At 33.3% G+C, this 17,188-nt stretch overlaps 2 protein-coding genes across 2 annotated transcripts; both read right to left on the bottom strand.

The window, feature by feature from the left end:
• Positions 1-12,132: 12,132 nt before the first annotated feature.
• LOC130721153 (F-box/kelch-repeat protein At3g23880-like) lies at positions 12,133-14,948 on the bottom strand. The gene has a single exon (XM_057571895.1). It carries the CDS (start codon positions 13,421-13,423, stop codon positions 12,365-12,367), a length of 1,059 nt encoding a protein of 352 aa, XP_057427878.1. The 5' UTR covers positions 13,424-14,948; the 3' UTR covers positions 12,133-12,364.
• Positions 14,949-15,059: 111 nt separating this feature from the next.
• On the bottom strand, positions 15,060-15,926 carry LOC130721154 (uncharacterized). Its single transcript, XM_057571896.1, has one exon. The coding sequence runs from the start codon at positions 15,822-15,824 to the stop codon at positions 15,387-15,389; it is 438 nt and encodes a 145-aa protein (XP_057427879.1). The 5' UTR covers positions 15,825-15,926; the 3' UTR covers positions 15,060-15,386.
• Positions 15,927-17,188: the final 1,262 nt, after the last annotated feature.

Below are 17,188 nucleotides of genomic sequence, written 5' to 3'. Positions count from 1 at the left end.
TCAATTATATACTGCGGTTGTCTAAATAACTTATGAAAAAATTTGGATTAAATAACACATGGTCATAGGTGGACCAATCACATTTTAGATAAGTGGAATATAATTCTAATATTTTATTTTATTTATATATAAATGGCTAAAAAGTATTTTTGACCCCTAATGTTTCAAGTTTGTGAAAATTCTGCCCCTACTCTATTTTTGTCGATGTTTCTACCCCTCATGTTTTCAAACAGTGCACCGTCTACCCCTCCGTCAGCCAGACTTTCTCATGAGAGGTTCCTAAGTGGATTAGAGAGATGAAGAAGAGTATATGAAGTTGATAATGATCAAGAAAATGATATAAATTAAATTTGCTTGATGTATATCTCAATTATGTATGTAACTGAATTGGTTAAATGCATATTTTGTTACTTACAGGTCTTAAGTCCGAATCTCTCTTGCCCATTTTTTCCAATTTCACTTATAATTACTACGTGGCAGGTCCAAAGTATATAAAAAGAAAAAACCACATCAGCTCATTCTGTTAGTTTTTTAACGTCTAACTGACATAGGGGTAAACGATGCACTGTTTGAAAACATGAGGGATAGAAACATCGACAAAAATAGAATAGGGGCAGAATTTACACTAACTTCAAACATCGGGGGGGGCAAAGGTGCTTTTAGCCTATATAAATAATTTTATTGGTTCATTAAGATGGTAAAAATGAAACTGGTTAACTCACAGATTGTAGAAATTAATAATTTCTTAACTTCACTTAATAATTTGAACTTCAGTATCTTAAATCTTACTATAAAAATACTTCGGTGCATAACCTTTTCTTTATTATAAAAGTTATGCAAAAGTTCTAGTGAATGTTTTTCTTCCTATAAAATAAAACCTTGTTAATAAAAAAAATATAATAGAAGAGGATCACGAAATCCATGGAATTGAGAAAAACATGACAAAGAAAGAAATCAAGCATTCATATTAAAAGTATCATAATATCTAAAAATTAAATTTATGATGCTCAATCAGCCAAGGTTGTGACTTGTGGTGGGTACACTGCTGACAATTAGATTAAAATTATTATTTTTACAAGCTCTTAGAAATAGTAGAATATAGTGACACAAAGCATATATTAAGTGTACCTCAGAGTCTCTTAATCCAAGCAAACTCTGTGTATTTATATTAGATGTTCCAATAAAATCTACACGGTCATCAATTTGTTGTGTACATTGTGTATTAGATGTAGGGATCCAAACTACAATTTCTATAACCATTTCAGGATTTGTTAATAGCATTGTAAAATAAGATAAGGTGCTAACTTGTAGGCATATGACCATCACGTTAAGTCTACCATGAGATATTATACCATTTCATACTTTCTAGTTTCTACTAATAAGTGAGAAAGTAAGCATAGATGCTGAATTCTTATGCCAAGAGAACCTACTGCTGGTGTTTCTTTGTGTTTATTACTTGCAGAAGATGAACATAAAAAACACAAGAATATAAGCTTTACCCAACATCAGATTTCACCATATAAGACTTAACCAACACCACAGTTCAGTAACATAGTTGAACCTTGTTGCACATTGTTAGATATTAAATATTTAGCTGAAGAAAAAATGTCCAGTACAAAAAAAAAAGTTATGGCTAAAGAGATCACAACTTTCTAAAACATCTCACATTTTGTATACCAAGACTAATGGATCACAACTTTCAAAGGAAAATTTAATAGTAGTCTTTGATTCTGCTATTCAGGCTAGACAGAAACAAAATTTTGATAACACCTAATAAAACTTCAACGGATGATTGGAGTAGGTTCTGAATCACACTATGGTTCCTGACATAAATCTGGATCCTAAGGCCACCTTGAAATGACTTATCCTTTATGAATCCCTACACCAATACTCCAAAAAGTTCAAGCTAGTCAGTGCCTTTTCTTCTTTGCCTTGGCAAGTGGTTCATGAGCAGCGAATCCTTGAACTTATGAATTGCACAAATCCAACCTTAAAAGAAAAGAAAAAACACCCATTTTACAATCACTAGAAAAGAAGAGAAATATATAGAGTTTGTGATGAATCACTAACAACCAGTAATAAATTCCATCAAGCAGGAGACCGTAAAAGAAAGGCGTATATTGAACTTAAAAGCTAAAAAAGGGATACAAAGTCATAACAATAGCAATGAAAATGTTGGTTTCACCTTTCAAGTGATTCGTTTTGGTGTTGCAGAAAAGATGAGTGTTGTTGTTGTTGTGTTGAAAAATAAGGATTTAAAGAAACTAAACAAAGAGAGGGAGAGAAAAGAGTACGAAATTAAGAGAGAAATGAAGTAATATAAGAAAAGAAAATAGATGCAAGACTTTTCACCTGACTCATCTGTCTCAGATCAGTGCGTCTTAAAATGATCAGTTGCTCAAGCTTGTTACTGACAAGAGAACCACAACTTAAATCCTCCATGATTTGATAAGAATTCCCTAAAATTGAAGAAAAGATTAACTATGCTTCCGAAGCACAAACAATAATAACATCAGGATATGAAAGGAACTAATGAAAGACCATAAGTGAGAGGATATAGCTAGGAAATAAAAGGTGAAACTTCATATCCAACCTAATGAAAGACTACAACCTTTGGGCTTACATGTGGTGAAGACCCAAAAACCCACATCTAAAGCCAAATCCCATAGCACATGAGGTCTCAGTTTCAAACTGTAAACCAGAATAAAAAAACAAACTCGTAAAATCACATGAAAAATGCAAGTTGATTAAAGCCTGAAAGTAATAAAGGTAATGATTAAACAAAATGTGGGTGGTGTTCACGTAAAATGCAAGTTGCACATCTCTTTTACTTTACATTTTGCAAATTGCTAATACATAATTACATATATACCTCAAACTTGAGACCACAAAGTCACATGAAAATTGCGCTGAACCTTGCCCTCATATGTTTAAAGAAATTTCAAATACAAACAATAGAAAGTGTATTGATGGCGATCATAAGAGAACTGGATTACTAACCATTAGGATCTGAAAGTAAACGTTCACCAACATGTCCATTCAGCATAACATGTCAAATGACAAAAACAAGAAGCAAAAGAAGAATTTGTCATATGGCTGATCAGCTAGTTGCTCGCGGCTGGTAGATACCATATATTTAGCTGCATAGTGCGTATCAAGGTTCAGTTATCTTTTGAAGGACAAATAAAGAGTGACAACCTAACATATTCGTTACTTGGAAACTCAAACACATTAACTACATATATAGATACTTGTTATAAAAAAATGATTTTTTACCATAATGTTCATTAGCACTTCTCCAATCTGTTATCCACCTTGTGTGATTAGACTCAAGAGAATTTGGACAACCTCAGTTTATAGTAAAAAAAAGTTATTCTCTGAATTAATTAAGAAACACCTGATCCTTCACCGACCATTAAACAAACTCACAATCAAGAAATTCTGAAAAAAAAAATGTACTGTTAAATTGGATTGGTATACTATCCAACCAAACCAAACTTCAGAATAATGACATTCAGCAATCAGGCTGAATCAGGCTGCGAGATCCTCACGCTGGAGAAGGGAAATTTTGGCTAGGGTACACAAGTGAATCTCTCTACAACTCTAGTGGAGGCCCAAAAGCCAGGCCTAAAAGGAATGAGGGCCGGCCTAAAAATGAAGAAAGTCAACAGTGAATTTGAAAACATGTGCTTGTGAATACTGAAAATTGCAACTTAGAAATAGCAGGTTTTTTGGAAAAAATATATAGGATCAAAATCCATAAGATCTAACAAAAACAAATTCAAATTAAACATATTTACTTATGCAGTATGTGCTAAACCACTCTTAAATAGAGAAACAAAGAGAAAAGTGTTAAACTAAGTATCAAAAAGTGACAGTCGCTTAAAGAAAACATGAGCAGAAGAGAGGTCAAAACAATCATGCTAAAGAAAACCTACGCATATTAGTCTGAAGTGTTCTTGGCTTGGCCATACTATGTTCTTCTTGGAATGTGAAAAGTAAGAGGTTGCTAATAGATAGCCAGGGTGCATTGGAGATGGTAGGCTCCATGGATCATGTATTTACAACCTATACAAATGGTATTGCTTAATTTTAAAATCACAATCAATAACAGAACAAAGAAGGTTCAACCCAAAACAACCATTGAACCCAAGTGAATTTGCTTATACATGGAATGTGGAAAATATAAGTTTTCAACTATTTTAACAGGTTCAATAATGATAAACCAATAAAAGAATTGTTTGCCTATTCATTGCAGCTCCAATCTTAATATTAGAAGAGTATAAATGATCAATCATAATTGTTCAGCATTAGATTGTGTGAAATAAGTAAACTGTAAACTACACTCTAGAAATTATTTATGCAATGTAGTCATTAATTGAAGGACAAATGTAGTGTAGGACAGAATTCTCGTTTCTGGCCTCATGCGCACATATATGGTTAGTTCAATTTTAGCACTTGTTTTGGCATTATAATTTTGCTTGGCCAAAGAAAGCACAAAAATAGAATAAAGAAATTTTAATAACTAATGATGGCTTACATGAAGAGGTAAGATTAAGGAAATTCACATTTTACTAATAGCTTTGATTAGTGCAGTTCTACCATTATAATTAAAGAACTCAATCATGAATAGACACAGTCAACCAATCTTTCCTCAGTAGAAGAGAAGGAGGAAGCAGCATTAAGGAAAAAGGCACATTAGTTTTCTTTTAAAAAAATAGAAAGAATGAAACACAATAATAAATAAAGTTGAGATTTTGAGTGATTCTGTGAATGATTGGATGTGGTTCACATGATATGAGAGTGGTGATGAATGAGGAAGAGACTCACCCGCCTGAGAACGACATTGAAACTGCACAAGAAGACTCAACCGCATTTGTTCTCTCTGCTGAACTAACCACTGGATGAACAACAACACAACTGAGGGTCAATTTATAAGCACCAAATAACAAAAATCAAATATCCAATGAACAAACCAAAACCAGAAAAAGATAACCATATCTGAGAAAGAAAAAGTTGGCTAAAGAAGAAAGCATGTTGGTATGATCTAGTAAGTGAGTAAGCTGCCAAATCTTGAAAATTTAGCTAACACATATTTTGCTATCCCCCACCAATAAGATAATTAAATCAGTGGTCGAACCGAAATGAAGAAAACATGTCCAGACAATGGCTTTATTTGGAATGCTTCATTCCAGTCCCGCAGCAAGGCATCATTATTATTGAGAAGACATTTCAGGAGGTAAACTGGATTAGAAGTTTCTGATTTTTCTCTCTAAACTTGTTTTCTTTGCGAAGTGACGAAGTCCTTCAAACAAAAATGAACTTGCTGAGCATTAACTAAATCACGGTGAGCATAAAACCAACAGAAGTAGAGTTTTAAACTTTCCTTCCAGTTCTCTTTTCTTGACAAATCTTCAAAACCGCAATAAAACAGATAATAATTCCATAAAACAATTAAGTGTCCCTTCAGAAATCCTTGGCATGTGACTATATGTACCAGGAATCAGTAGATAGCATAGCACAAAGATGGTTTTTTTAGATAGCATTGAAGAACAAACAGGAAATGCTAAGAACAATATGGTAAATCCATTGAGTAGTTTAATTTAAAAACTCAAAAACAATATTTTATATAAGCCAAAAGAACCAACCATAGAATCAAAAGAACCACCCTCATCATATGACACAGTGATGTCTTCCATTTGCAAGGCATCAAAGAACACGAACCTATGAGTCGATCACAATTAAAAGAAAATTATCAGTTATGTAGAAATGTAGAAATAGCAAAAGAAAAGAGTTATGAGCAAGCACAGCAAGAAGATCACAAAATGATAGTATTTATAGACAACTGCAAGTGAAAAATCTAGGACATTTGAATTGAACTAAATAAATTAAAATTAAATTGAATTGGATGCCAAAAAGAAACTTGCTGGAACATCACCACTACCAACCCTCTTGTACTCTACAGGAATGAGGAGAATAGCAAAAGAGAATGCTCTGAGCAGGAACACAAAAAATGACACACAATAGCAGTATTTATAGAAAACTGAGAATGAGAAACCTTAGAGAATTAGATTAAATAAATTCACTTAAATTCAATTGAATGTCAGAAACAAACTTGTTTGACAACTATGCATACCAAACTTGTTGTACTGAACTGACATTGAAACAATCAACTGACAAAGTAAAGCATGTATGAGTTATGATACACATGATCTGTTGACAACAAATTGTGAACAATTTCCTGAATAATCTATTATCTTCCTTCTGATTTTCACCTAACACAGAAAGGATTGAAGAAACATGGGTCATGGTGACGAAATTTTACACAAAATTGTGCTCAACAGTAAAACCTAACATTTCGCATTCCTGCTTCCTTCTGCAACCAAACCTAAACCTAACCACGGGAACAGAGGACGTACCTGAAAGAATGACGATCCTCACGCTACAGAGACAGGGCCTGCAGGGATGACGATTACCCACGAAATCAAACCATGGACACACTCCTCTCCTTCATCGCATACAGCATAAACGCGTTCTGTGACGTGAAATAGAAAGGCTCGAGTAGAATAGAGGGGAAAAAGTCTCACAGATGAAGGGCCGGGATTAAAGAGTCAAAATGGAGAGAGAGTCAAATAAACGGCCCAGATTGGAAGTTCTCTTATGAATAATGATTTCTTGTCTTTCTTTTAAGGTGTAGTAGATACTTTCAAGTTTCAAGGGAGAGTAATAAATTTTTTTTTCAAATAAGAGTTGCAAAGAATAAACTCTAGCTATACATCTGAGGATTGATTACAAATAGAAGATGTGTTATGATGCTTTATCTTGTCAAAATAATTTCTTTTTAACTACCAATGCTTATATATTCATTTTTTTTTGAGCAAATGCTTATATATTCATGAAAAAGAAAGTTCTACTCATACCTTTGGGCTTCAATTATTAACAAGTGGTTTGAATTTATTTATTTTTGGGTCAATGTGGTTTGGATTTTTTGTCAAGCATGGGAAGAGAATGTTCTAGCCCAACTAGAAGAGATGGGCCAGCTAGGGTCATCGCAGCTATTATAGAAATTTTCTTGATGCAAAAAAAATGGCAAAGATATAAGGTTATGATATTATTTTGACAAAAAAAGGGGTCATGATGTTATGTTTACCTAATTTCATTTAAGATAATGTATTTTTTAAAATAACTTATACAATGAACTAATTTAATTTTTCCATCTTTACTTTCATCATTTTCAATATGAATATCTAAAAAGGATTATATAATTTACCCCACCGGATTGTTTGACCTCAATCACCTCATTCTAGTGAACCAAATTGGGTATACATGAAATATCTTGAGTATACATGAAATATTATTGTTTATTTTATTCCTTAAATTTTCACTTTAGATGAAGGTAGAAAGGAGGTGCGTGAGAAATATTAATCTTCAAATTAAGTACAAGTGACCCAATATTTTAACATGCAACAGAAACATTGACACATCACTAGAAGTTACTCGTTTGTAATGCCGTAAAAAGTAAAAATCGAGGAAGATGAAAGAAAAAGCATGGGGGGAACAGAAACAAGAAATTAAGGAAGTGAAAGAAAGGACAAGTCGTGTGTACTATACAGATTCCCTTGATTTCTTAATTCAATCATATGAGTCCAGGCCATATGACTGAGTGAGACTGCCTGATAAGTCATCTGCTACATCAATGGCTAGCTATAAGTAACAACAAATTCCAGGCGATATGATAAATATGAAAAAGTACATATTGCTACTTTATAAAATGTGTATTATTTTCTTAGGCTTATGAATTATGATCGAGTTTCCGTAAGTAAATTAAAGAAAAAGCTCAGTTCCCAAAACTGGCAGAGAATACCATGTGATGGTGATGGAACTTGACTAAGTACGGTTTTCACAGGAGGAATAGGAACCATTTAAGGATGAAGCATGTACATAGTTGGGAAGGAACTAGCTTTTTCATTGAGAAACAATAGTTACTTGGGAACATTTGACATTAAGTCAACGGGAATTGAGTTTGGTGTCCCACCCCTTAGGCTTTGCACCCTACTTTATTAAATACGGAATTTAAAGTTTCGTATCAATACGGAAAATAAAATTCCGTATCTGTTTTAGTATATAATGAGTGGTTGAAAATGTGACACGCATGCTTAAATACAGTACGGAATTTTAAGTTCCGTATTCAATAGGGAGAATACGAAATTATAAATTCCGTATTTGATGAAGTGGGGTGCCAAGCCCCATAGGTGGGGTGCCGAACCCAACTCCCCAAGTCAACTAGAGGTGTATAAGATCTTATCCGGTCCATTAAGTCTGCACCTTATTGATTAATGAGTTCGGGTTTAAAAAATTAATTTAATAAATATTTAGATCAAGGAAGGATAATCTCAACTCTTGGCATGTCTCACAAATCAGGGCCGTGCAGGGGCTAGGAAAAGTAGGCAATTGCCTAAGGCCCCGTAGAATATATTAGGCCTTAAAAATATTTTGTATGTATATACTATATAAGATATGTATATACTATATAAAATATATTATTGAGACTTGATAGAGTAATGAAATAATAAAAAATTATGCAACATTAATCATAATATGGATAATGTAATTAGTGTAATGTGAGAACTTAAAAGTTCAACGTGGGATGTGCAACTTTGGTAGTTATTAGTAGTATTATTTTGTATTGGCAAGTTTACATTTTTCTGAAAAATTAATAAATAAATTAAATAGTTGTTGTTTATACATTTCGAAAACTAAAAATATTAAATTGTGTCACTCATAACATTTAGGTTTTTAATCACTTATATATATAATATAGTATTATATAAGTTTGCTCTTCACTCGTTGTTTCTTCTCTAAAGAAAGAATTTTTTTTATCACTTCAACATTTTCGCCTTAGGCCCCAAAACCTCTCTACACGGCCCTGTCACAAATTGACTATTAATTTTCAATTAAAAATCACATTTGATGCATCAAAATTTGAGAATGTGCATTACACAACTTCATAATGCGCAAAGCTTGAAAGGAACATTTGACATCCGTTGGGTTCAACTAAAAAGTAAAAACTAAAAACCTATAAAAGGAATATTTGACATTGTTGGTACTTTATATCCAACTAAACCCAAATTATATGTATGTTTAGTTTGGTGTTAGACGTGATTTCATGTTTCTCAAAATATTAATGGAGAAGTTATAATTTAATATATTAAATTTAATGTAGATTGGAAAAATTAAAATTTAACATGTATGTAATTTCAACGTAAATTCACATTAAATTTAACGGAAATACAAAAATAAAAGGAAGGAATTCATAAAAAAAATCCTTTGGTTAAACCAGAATTGATCGTACAAGTTAATTAACAGTGTGGAAGTACAACAGTTGCGTAGGTTATCAAGTAATTGTAGGGTCTGAAGAAGCCTCTGTAGGAAATATCTGGGTATAGAAGCATTAATGCAAATGCAAATGTAGACAGCTGTGGTCTACCCTAGCTATATATGCAACAAGGCAATGTTGAGTTGAGGCACCCATCCAGCTGTTTGATTAGATATAACCAGTTGCATCATGCACTACACTTGCATGTGTTGTCTTCTTGAATTGAAATGAAATGAAAAGGCCTCACCATCAAATTGTTTTTCAAACACCATTATCATTTCATACCTGTTCCAATATCTCCATCTCACCCTGCCCTTAGATTTGCATGTCCCAAAAATATCCTCTTTTCTTTTTGTTAATTAGTTTTAACACCCTCATTCGACACCTTCCTTGATTCCTTGAAGGGCATATTTCGGTTTTAATTTAAAACAATACTATTTAGTATCTCATAAATTAGGATTATGATCACTCTCGAGCTGTATTTTAGAAAAGTATCTAAATTCATACTCATACAGTGTAAGTATATGTTTGGCGTTATATACAAAATATGATTTCACGTATTTTAAGATACTAATAGAAAAGTTAGAATTTGTCACATAAGTTTAATGTAAGTTGGAGAAGTAAGATTTTAATATGTTAACTACAACGTTGATCCATGTTAAGTTCAACGAGAATCCAAACATACACTAATTAAGTGTCTGTTGAGACAACTGTGTTTTTTCGTTTCCATTAAATATAAGTGTGTTAACATGTATCATAACGTGTGTCATTTCATTTTAAGTATTTTTCTGTTGAATAAAAATGTGTTAAAAAATGTTATATGTTAAGTGTTCATTAAAAATATTACCTATTTTGAACTTTTTTATTTTAGTAATTTTACGGGTAATGATATATACACACCTCATTTTTTAAACACTTCATTTCCACTTCTTTTTGTTTCTATCTCTCTCATCTTATCATCTATCACATCTCATACTTTCTATCTCTTACATTTTCTTTTCTTTCTATCTCTCTCCTCATTCCACCTCTTCCACCTCAAATGTGAGGGGTGTAAATAACATTATTGGTAATTTTACCCATGTTGTAATAATAGTAAATATGTTTTACTTGTATCCAATATGTAGGGGACACATTACATATTTGTATGAAATACTCAAGGCCCTAGCAATAGCTAGACTGCTAGAGCTCTAGCTTTCTTGTTAAATATCACAGACAACAGTTACTTTCTTCACAAGATATGTTAGCTTGGGCTGTATATGTTGCTTTGTCAATCAATGACTTCTCTCTATTAGCCAAGAATTCTACAATTCTATACGAAGGGGCAAATTTTTATACTATCCTTCATTCATAAATGCTTATAACCTGCTATGCAATTTATGCTAGCTAGCTTCAACTACAAGCATAACCTTCAATGCACTTGTTTGCATAAATCATCTAATGGTTGTTTATCTCACTCATACTTAGCATGTTTGAGGTGTGTCGTGAGGTTATGGAGGGAGGGAGGAAGGGGCTCACTTCAGTCCAGTTCGAGGCGGTAGAAGATGGCTGAGACTCAGCTGCTGACTCGTTGGTTCGAGAGCACACCATTCATTCGCAACAATGGTGTGCTTCTGATCCAACGATGCGGGAGCTGCATTCAGTCATCACTGTCATGGCTTGGACTGAAGGGGCCTCTTCATTCATTTAATCATTTCCACTTTCTTCTCTCACACATATGTTTAACTAGTTATAGATTCAGTCATTCAGTGCTTGATTGCTTACTTCATGTTTTATAGTATTAATTGCTTTGTTAGTACTGTGGTTTCTTCTTGTGATCGATGTTGTTAATTATTAGCCAAACTATCATGGTTTTGCTGGATTCTGTTTTGTGTTGTTGTACAGCAAAATTGTTTGCTTAAATAATTAATTTTTGCGTTACTACTTGCTGACATTTCTGACCCTTAATTGATTTGCAGAGTGACTTTGAAGCTTCACCCTGAATCACTTGTAGGAGTAGGAGTACTTCAAACTTTTTTATGGTCAGACAATGAAACTACTCAGGGCATATTTGGGTAATAGTTTGCAAAGCAATTTTTTTCTTTATCCATACTTGCTTGTTGCTTGGAGATTCAAACCATGTTCCAAACTTCAAATATGAGCTAAAGTGATTATGCCAAATATGAACAAAATTGGTCTTGAAATCATTTATGTGCTTCATTGACATTCTCTTCAGACTTCTAAACTTCTCTTTGCCCAAATTTAATAATCTCTCCATTTTGTGTGCAGATGAGAGAAGTTGCAGCCGAACTACACTTCCCAGTGCAAAATAGCTTGTAGACATTGCCAAAATTGAAGTTTATTACACTCAGGTTGCTGCACTTTTGAGATGTAATATAAATCTGAGTGCATGTGTTTGCTTTCAGACTTTTTTAATCAGAATTGCCGATTTCGGTATGGAATTTAGCACTTTAACAGTCAAATTCGATTCATATTTCCAAACATGCTATAACTAGAGCTATCAAAGAACTTGTCCATGTTTGGATAAACATTTAGTTATCATATTAGAAAGACAATTTATTCTGACAGAAGCTTTTCTAAATAACTTTTTTGTGGTTGAAGAAATGATTCTGGAAAATATAAACATAAACCCAAACATCCTTTATAAATATTAAATAATCACTGATAACTTGATTTGTTATTATTGACGTACTCATAGTAATAATTACTAATTACTAATAAATCAATAAGAATCGTAATTAAAAATCCCCAATGAGCAATACAAGTAAAACAATAATTTCATAGATGAAGTAAAACAAAGATGCTAAATTCATGTACTAACTCCCATAAGCATTCTGTAACCAGTGTCCTCAAACATAACTCATACTGACTCTAATTCTGTTTCCAAACAGTTCCATTTTTCTCATCATTATCACTTCTCATAGTTTAATACTTGATATAATGCCACAAGATATAAGCATCAATCTCCTTTGTTATTGTCAGTCATCATCTTCAGCTTTGCTCACAGACATCAGGGAGAGGGAAGGAAAAAATAGACTCTGTATACATGGGCACTATGGATTCTAGATAACCAGGATACACACAATGCTCTAGCTGTTCTCCTTCATCACTAAACCTCACCAGTTTTCCTTCAAAATGTGTTGTATCATCCATAACAATAATACCAGTTCTTGTGGAGCATATTGGGGAATGCCAATCAAAGCCATTCAAAGATAGAACAATAGACTTGGTCCAAGAAGATTGTATTTTGTATTTTTCCATAACCCAAATCTCAATTGTATCACTTCCCAAGCAAGATAGACTCAAAAATTCTCCATGGACCCACAATTGCCAAGATATCTTATGGGCAACATCAACTGGCCCTGGTATCTCTAAAAGCTCCCTTTCCATTAAATCAAAGGCCATAATAACATCTATTGATTTATTATAATCATAAGTTATCCAGTGAATGGCCGCGTTGAAGAGCAACCCGGGTTCTCCTTTAGGGAGGTTGATCAAGTGAGGAGAATCTGCAGCCTGAGTTAGTTTCCACAAATTAGCTCTCAATGAGAAAATTTGCACATGTGAATAACAAGGTGATGATCCCTTAGTCCCGGACAGTATAACTATCAAGTAGTCATCTTTTGATGAATCATACCCAAAACCATATAGACCAGCCCATATAGGAGATGGAGGTATTGGTTTGTGGACATGTATGGATGGATTCCACAAGTAGAGGCGTTTTTCTTTACAACACAATAGCAAAAAGCCTCTACACGAACCTACAATTCGGAAAGGAGAGAAGGTAGACAAAAAGTCATAATATATTGGTTTAGAAATAAGATTAGAGTGAAGCGATCCATCTAAGTCCTTGGTTTCAATACCAAGACCGATATTGAACACGAGTTTAGGAGCAGCAAGTTCAAAATGTGATCTTGCAAAGTCGGGATCAGATATAAGAGACCGCCAAAACTTGCACACAACCTTGAAGCGTACAAGAGACTTCGCCGGCAACCCCAACAAAATTGCAATTATCAATTCTTGAGGCAAATATTGGGTTTCAGCCTCCATGCTTTTAGATAAAATAAGCAAACATAGAAATAGAAAGTGAGATAGACAAAGTAGCAATTTATAGGCTTAGAAGTGTGATCAAATAACCATTCAGAACCAATATTGCACCACAATTGGTCATGTGCATATTGGGGTAATGATGGTGGGAAGCAAAACATTACATTTGTCATTAGGGATTGAGAGTCGAATTCAAAACCAATATTCCTTTGCTAAATCATTAAATTCACTATTTTAATTAAATAACAATATTAGCGACAATTGAGCTTACTAAACGCTCTGTTCCAAACCAATACTGAATATTTGGAATAGCTTAGAAAAACCAGCCAATTATATTCAAAAATGATTAATGATTTGAGAGTCAAAATATTGAATGATAAGTTTGTTTAGAGTGTGTTAATCAAATTAGTATTCACTAGTGTGTGTATTAAACGTGTATAACTTAACTATTCATGGAGATTGGAGGGCTTTACCTCATCGGAGTCACTTGAATAGAGGAAACGGAGGTGTCGAACCCAGCTGCCGACGGCGAGAACCGGGGGAATGGTGGGGACTGACGCTGTGAATGTGGACTGAGCGAGTGATAGGAGGGTGGCGGTGGCGACGGAAAGCGACGAAAGCCGTACAACCTCGAACTTGAAAACCCAAGTCCTTTTCTAAAATACCTTTCTTCCATCTCGTTTTCACTAATCATTTTCCTTCTAAAACATAGGTTACTCAAGAAACTTATGGTATACTTGTTTCCTATTTTACGTTCAGTAAATTAGGAAATACAATCAATCAGGACATATTTCTATTGATCATACAATAATTAAATTCCAATTTTAGAATGCACAAGTTAGGAAATGTTATTATGAGTTGCAAATTAAATATTGGATTAAGAAAGCAATATTGGATCACGATAAGAATCACCTTGATGAGGTGCTATTGCGTCGGTGGATCATAACTTCATAAGGTTCAATTGAATTAGTGTCTTGAAGAAATTCTAAGGTATAATAATGTCTCTGGTAAGCTGCTGGTTCACAGAAAATCAAATTTAGAAAATACAATTTTTCAAGTCCTGGAAGATACATTATGTGACCAACATTTTTTTTATTTTGAACCTATGTCAGGTACTTCTTCATAAACTGACTCTCTACCATGTTATCATCAGCTAAAATATTGAAGCTTTGCAAACTTCCAAGACCATGTCTTAAATGCCAAGATCTAAGATCTGAAACCCATTCCCAATTTCCCATAGCCAATATAGTAAACTAATCATGTTCACATGCTCAGTCAGGGGCTGATGATGCAACAGATGATGCACATGAGCTAATATTCATCTTGGAACTTATTTTCTTATCTATCTAATCAAATTCAGGAAGGGAAGAAAGAAACACTCGTTTATTTTTCTTTATTTTGTTTTAGGCTTCAATAATAAAGAGAATAATACAACATGTTTGGATCAATTTCTTTTTACTCAAAACCAATTTAGACATTAAGAAATTAGTTACAGAAACTTTTCCTTACAATTGGTTTTGACTCCCATATCAATTGTAAAAGATTCCAACATGCACATAAACTTTCAATTGAGAGTTGCCTCTCATCCTTGCTCAAGAATTTTCAACTAAGTTACTTCTAACTGCATAATTAGACAACATTTCAAGTAAGAGCAAATGATATTAAAGGGAAGTAATCAAATCAATAATATATAACTACATATGAGGCGTGTAGTATACACTATATACACCAGAAATAAATAAATAAACAATAGCATTCTGGGCAAATACATCTAAAAGGTGTTGCTTCCCTCTCTTGTACATATTATCTAAATGAATTAAATGGTTTATCCAAATACCAAACCACTAATTCAATACATGTTTGGAAATTCTTCTACTGTCGATTTTATGGTCAAAATCAATTATGCTAAGAAGCTTCTCTGACTAGCTCCGAGTATCAGAATTGATTCTGAGAAAAAATAGGTTGGCTAATTAAGATGAATCCCAGCCAAAACATTATTGGCCAACTCCACAAGATGATGCAGAACCACAGCAGAAGAAGTAGGAACACTCAATGCAATCAAAGCAATTGCTCCAAGAGCAACACTAGGCCTTGTATTCATCAATTGAGTTTGCAAAACTCCCATTGCTTCACATATAAAGGAGTCATAGCTTGTGTAATAACGTTTCTCCCAGTCCATCCAATCTGAAGGAGCCTCATAGTTCTTCTCAATCATGCTCATCTCATGGATCCTCTTCCTCAGGATGATCATGCTCTCATCCACCAACCTCCCACCAAAATTCTCTGCTTCTCTTCTAGAAGAAGCCATGACATAGCTGGATTTCCTGCCATTAGAAGAAACTGCTGCAGGCTTGTTGGATAGAAATGGAATTGGTGAGGATTTGATCAAGGAAATTGATTGCATATTGTTTGATCAATGGATTTGAAAATAAATAGGATGTGTTCTGTTTTTTGTTAGGAAAATTTCAATGTTTGATGTGTTTGATTGGTTTGTTGATGGAAATGGAAAAGCAATCATGTTGTATTTATAAGCAGTTATGGGAAGTTTCTTTTGGTTGTGATTATTATTAAATAATTAGGAATAGGAATCTTAGAGATGTGCAAAACCGTGTTTTTTAATCACTGTTTATTTTTCATTAAAACGCGTTTCTAGATGTAATAATATAGGGTACATTCTGGGTAAGGTACGTGTCAAGTTGTGATAGCGACATTTGTCTTTAATTTTTAAGAAATCATGAGTATATATTTTAATCTTAACTGTAACACTCATAATTTTATTTTTTCATATAAAATAATTAGATATTAATTTCTATACACTGTGTGTAAGTAAGTTTTACACTCTCATTTAATCTCATCATTTCATTTTTCTAGCTTATAATTAATTTTGAATTTAATAATATTTAAAATAGGAAATAGATGGATGTGATTGAATGACTGTTTACACTGTCGGTGCATAAAAATTAATCTCAAATAATTATTCTCATAAATACAAGGAGAAGCTAACGAAGAAGAGTTTAATTTTGATGCACCGACGGTGTAAAGTTTTTTTACACCATCAACCAATCAGATTTTAAGGATGTGACATGTCAATTAAAGAAATTAAATGAAAAGAGAGATTTTCTTACATCCTTAAAATCTGATTGGTTGACGGTGTAAAAAAACTTTACACCATCGATGTATCAAACTTTTTCTCAATGAAGAATGTCCTCCTGATTTGCTTCCGCTCTTATTCATATCAAATTCCTTATGTCACCATTACTATTTACTACTATCGTTTTCCATGTAAGAAGTTAATAATATCCGCTATTAATTTATAATTACCGTAATTAACGTTATTCACGGGTTGAGTGCTGATAACTTCAGATATATTTAAGACAACATCTGCATTGATAGTGATACGGACGGTGGATTCTTTTTTGCTTCAACCAGAGGCATAAACGAAAAATAAAAAAAGTCAAGTGTAAAAAATAGTATTCAATTAAAAAACATAAAATGGCTTACAAATGTTGAGTACTTATAAAGTAATAACATATACAAATTACAACCATAGAGAGGGGAGGTGTGGAAAATATATGTTCAACAAAATAAGGTGAAAATAAAATTTAACACCATCATGTGTCTCACGAATGATATTCGACATCAATTAAATCAGACACATTTCACTTGCATCTCAGAAGCGATTAATTTAGCTCCCAATGAAATAGGAGAATAGAGGGGATCCAATTATCACGTCAAACACACACCCAAGAACAATCTCCAATCCTATAT

The sequence above is a fragment of the Lotus japonicus genome, chromosome 5 (assembly GCF_012489685.1).
Source record: "Lotus japonicus ecotype B-129 chromosome 5, LjGifu_v1.2".
Classification (NCBI taxonomy): Eukaryota; Viridiplantae; Streptophyta; class Magnoliopsida; order Fabales; family Fabaceae; genus Lotus; species Lotus japonicus.
The sequence above is the reverse complement of the archived record's forward strand: the minus strand, read 5'-3'. Positions and strand labels throughout refer to the sequence as shown.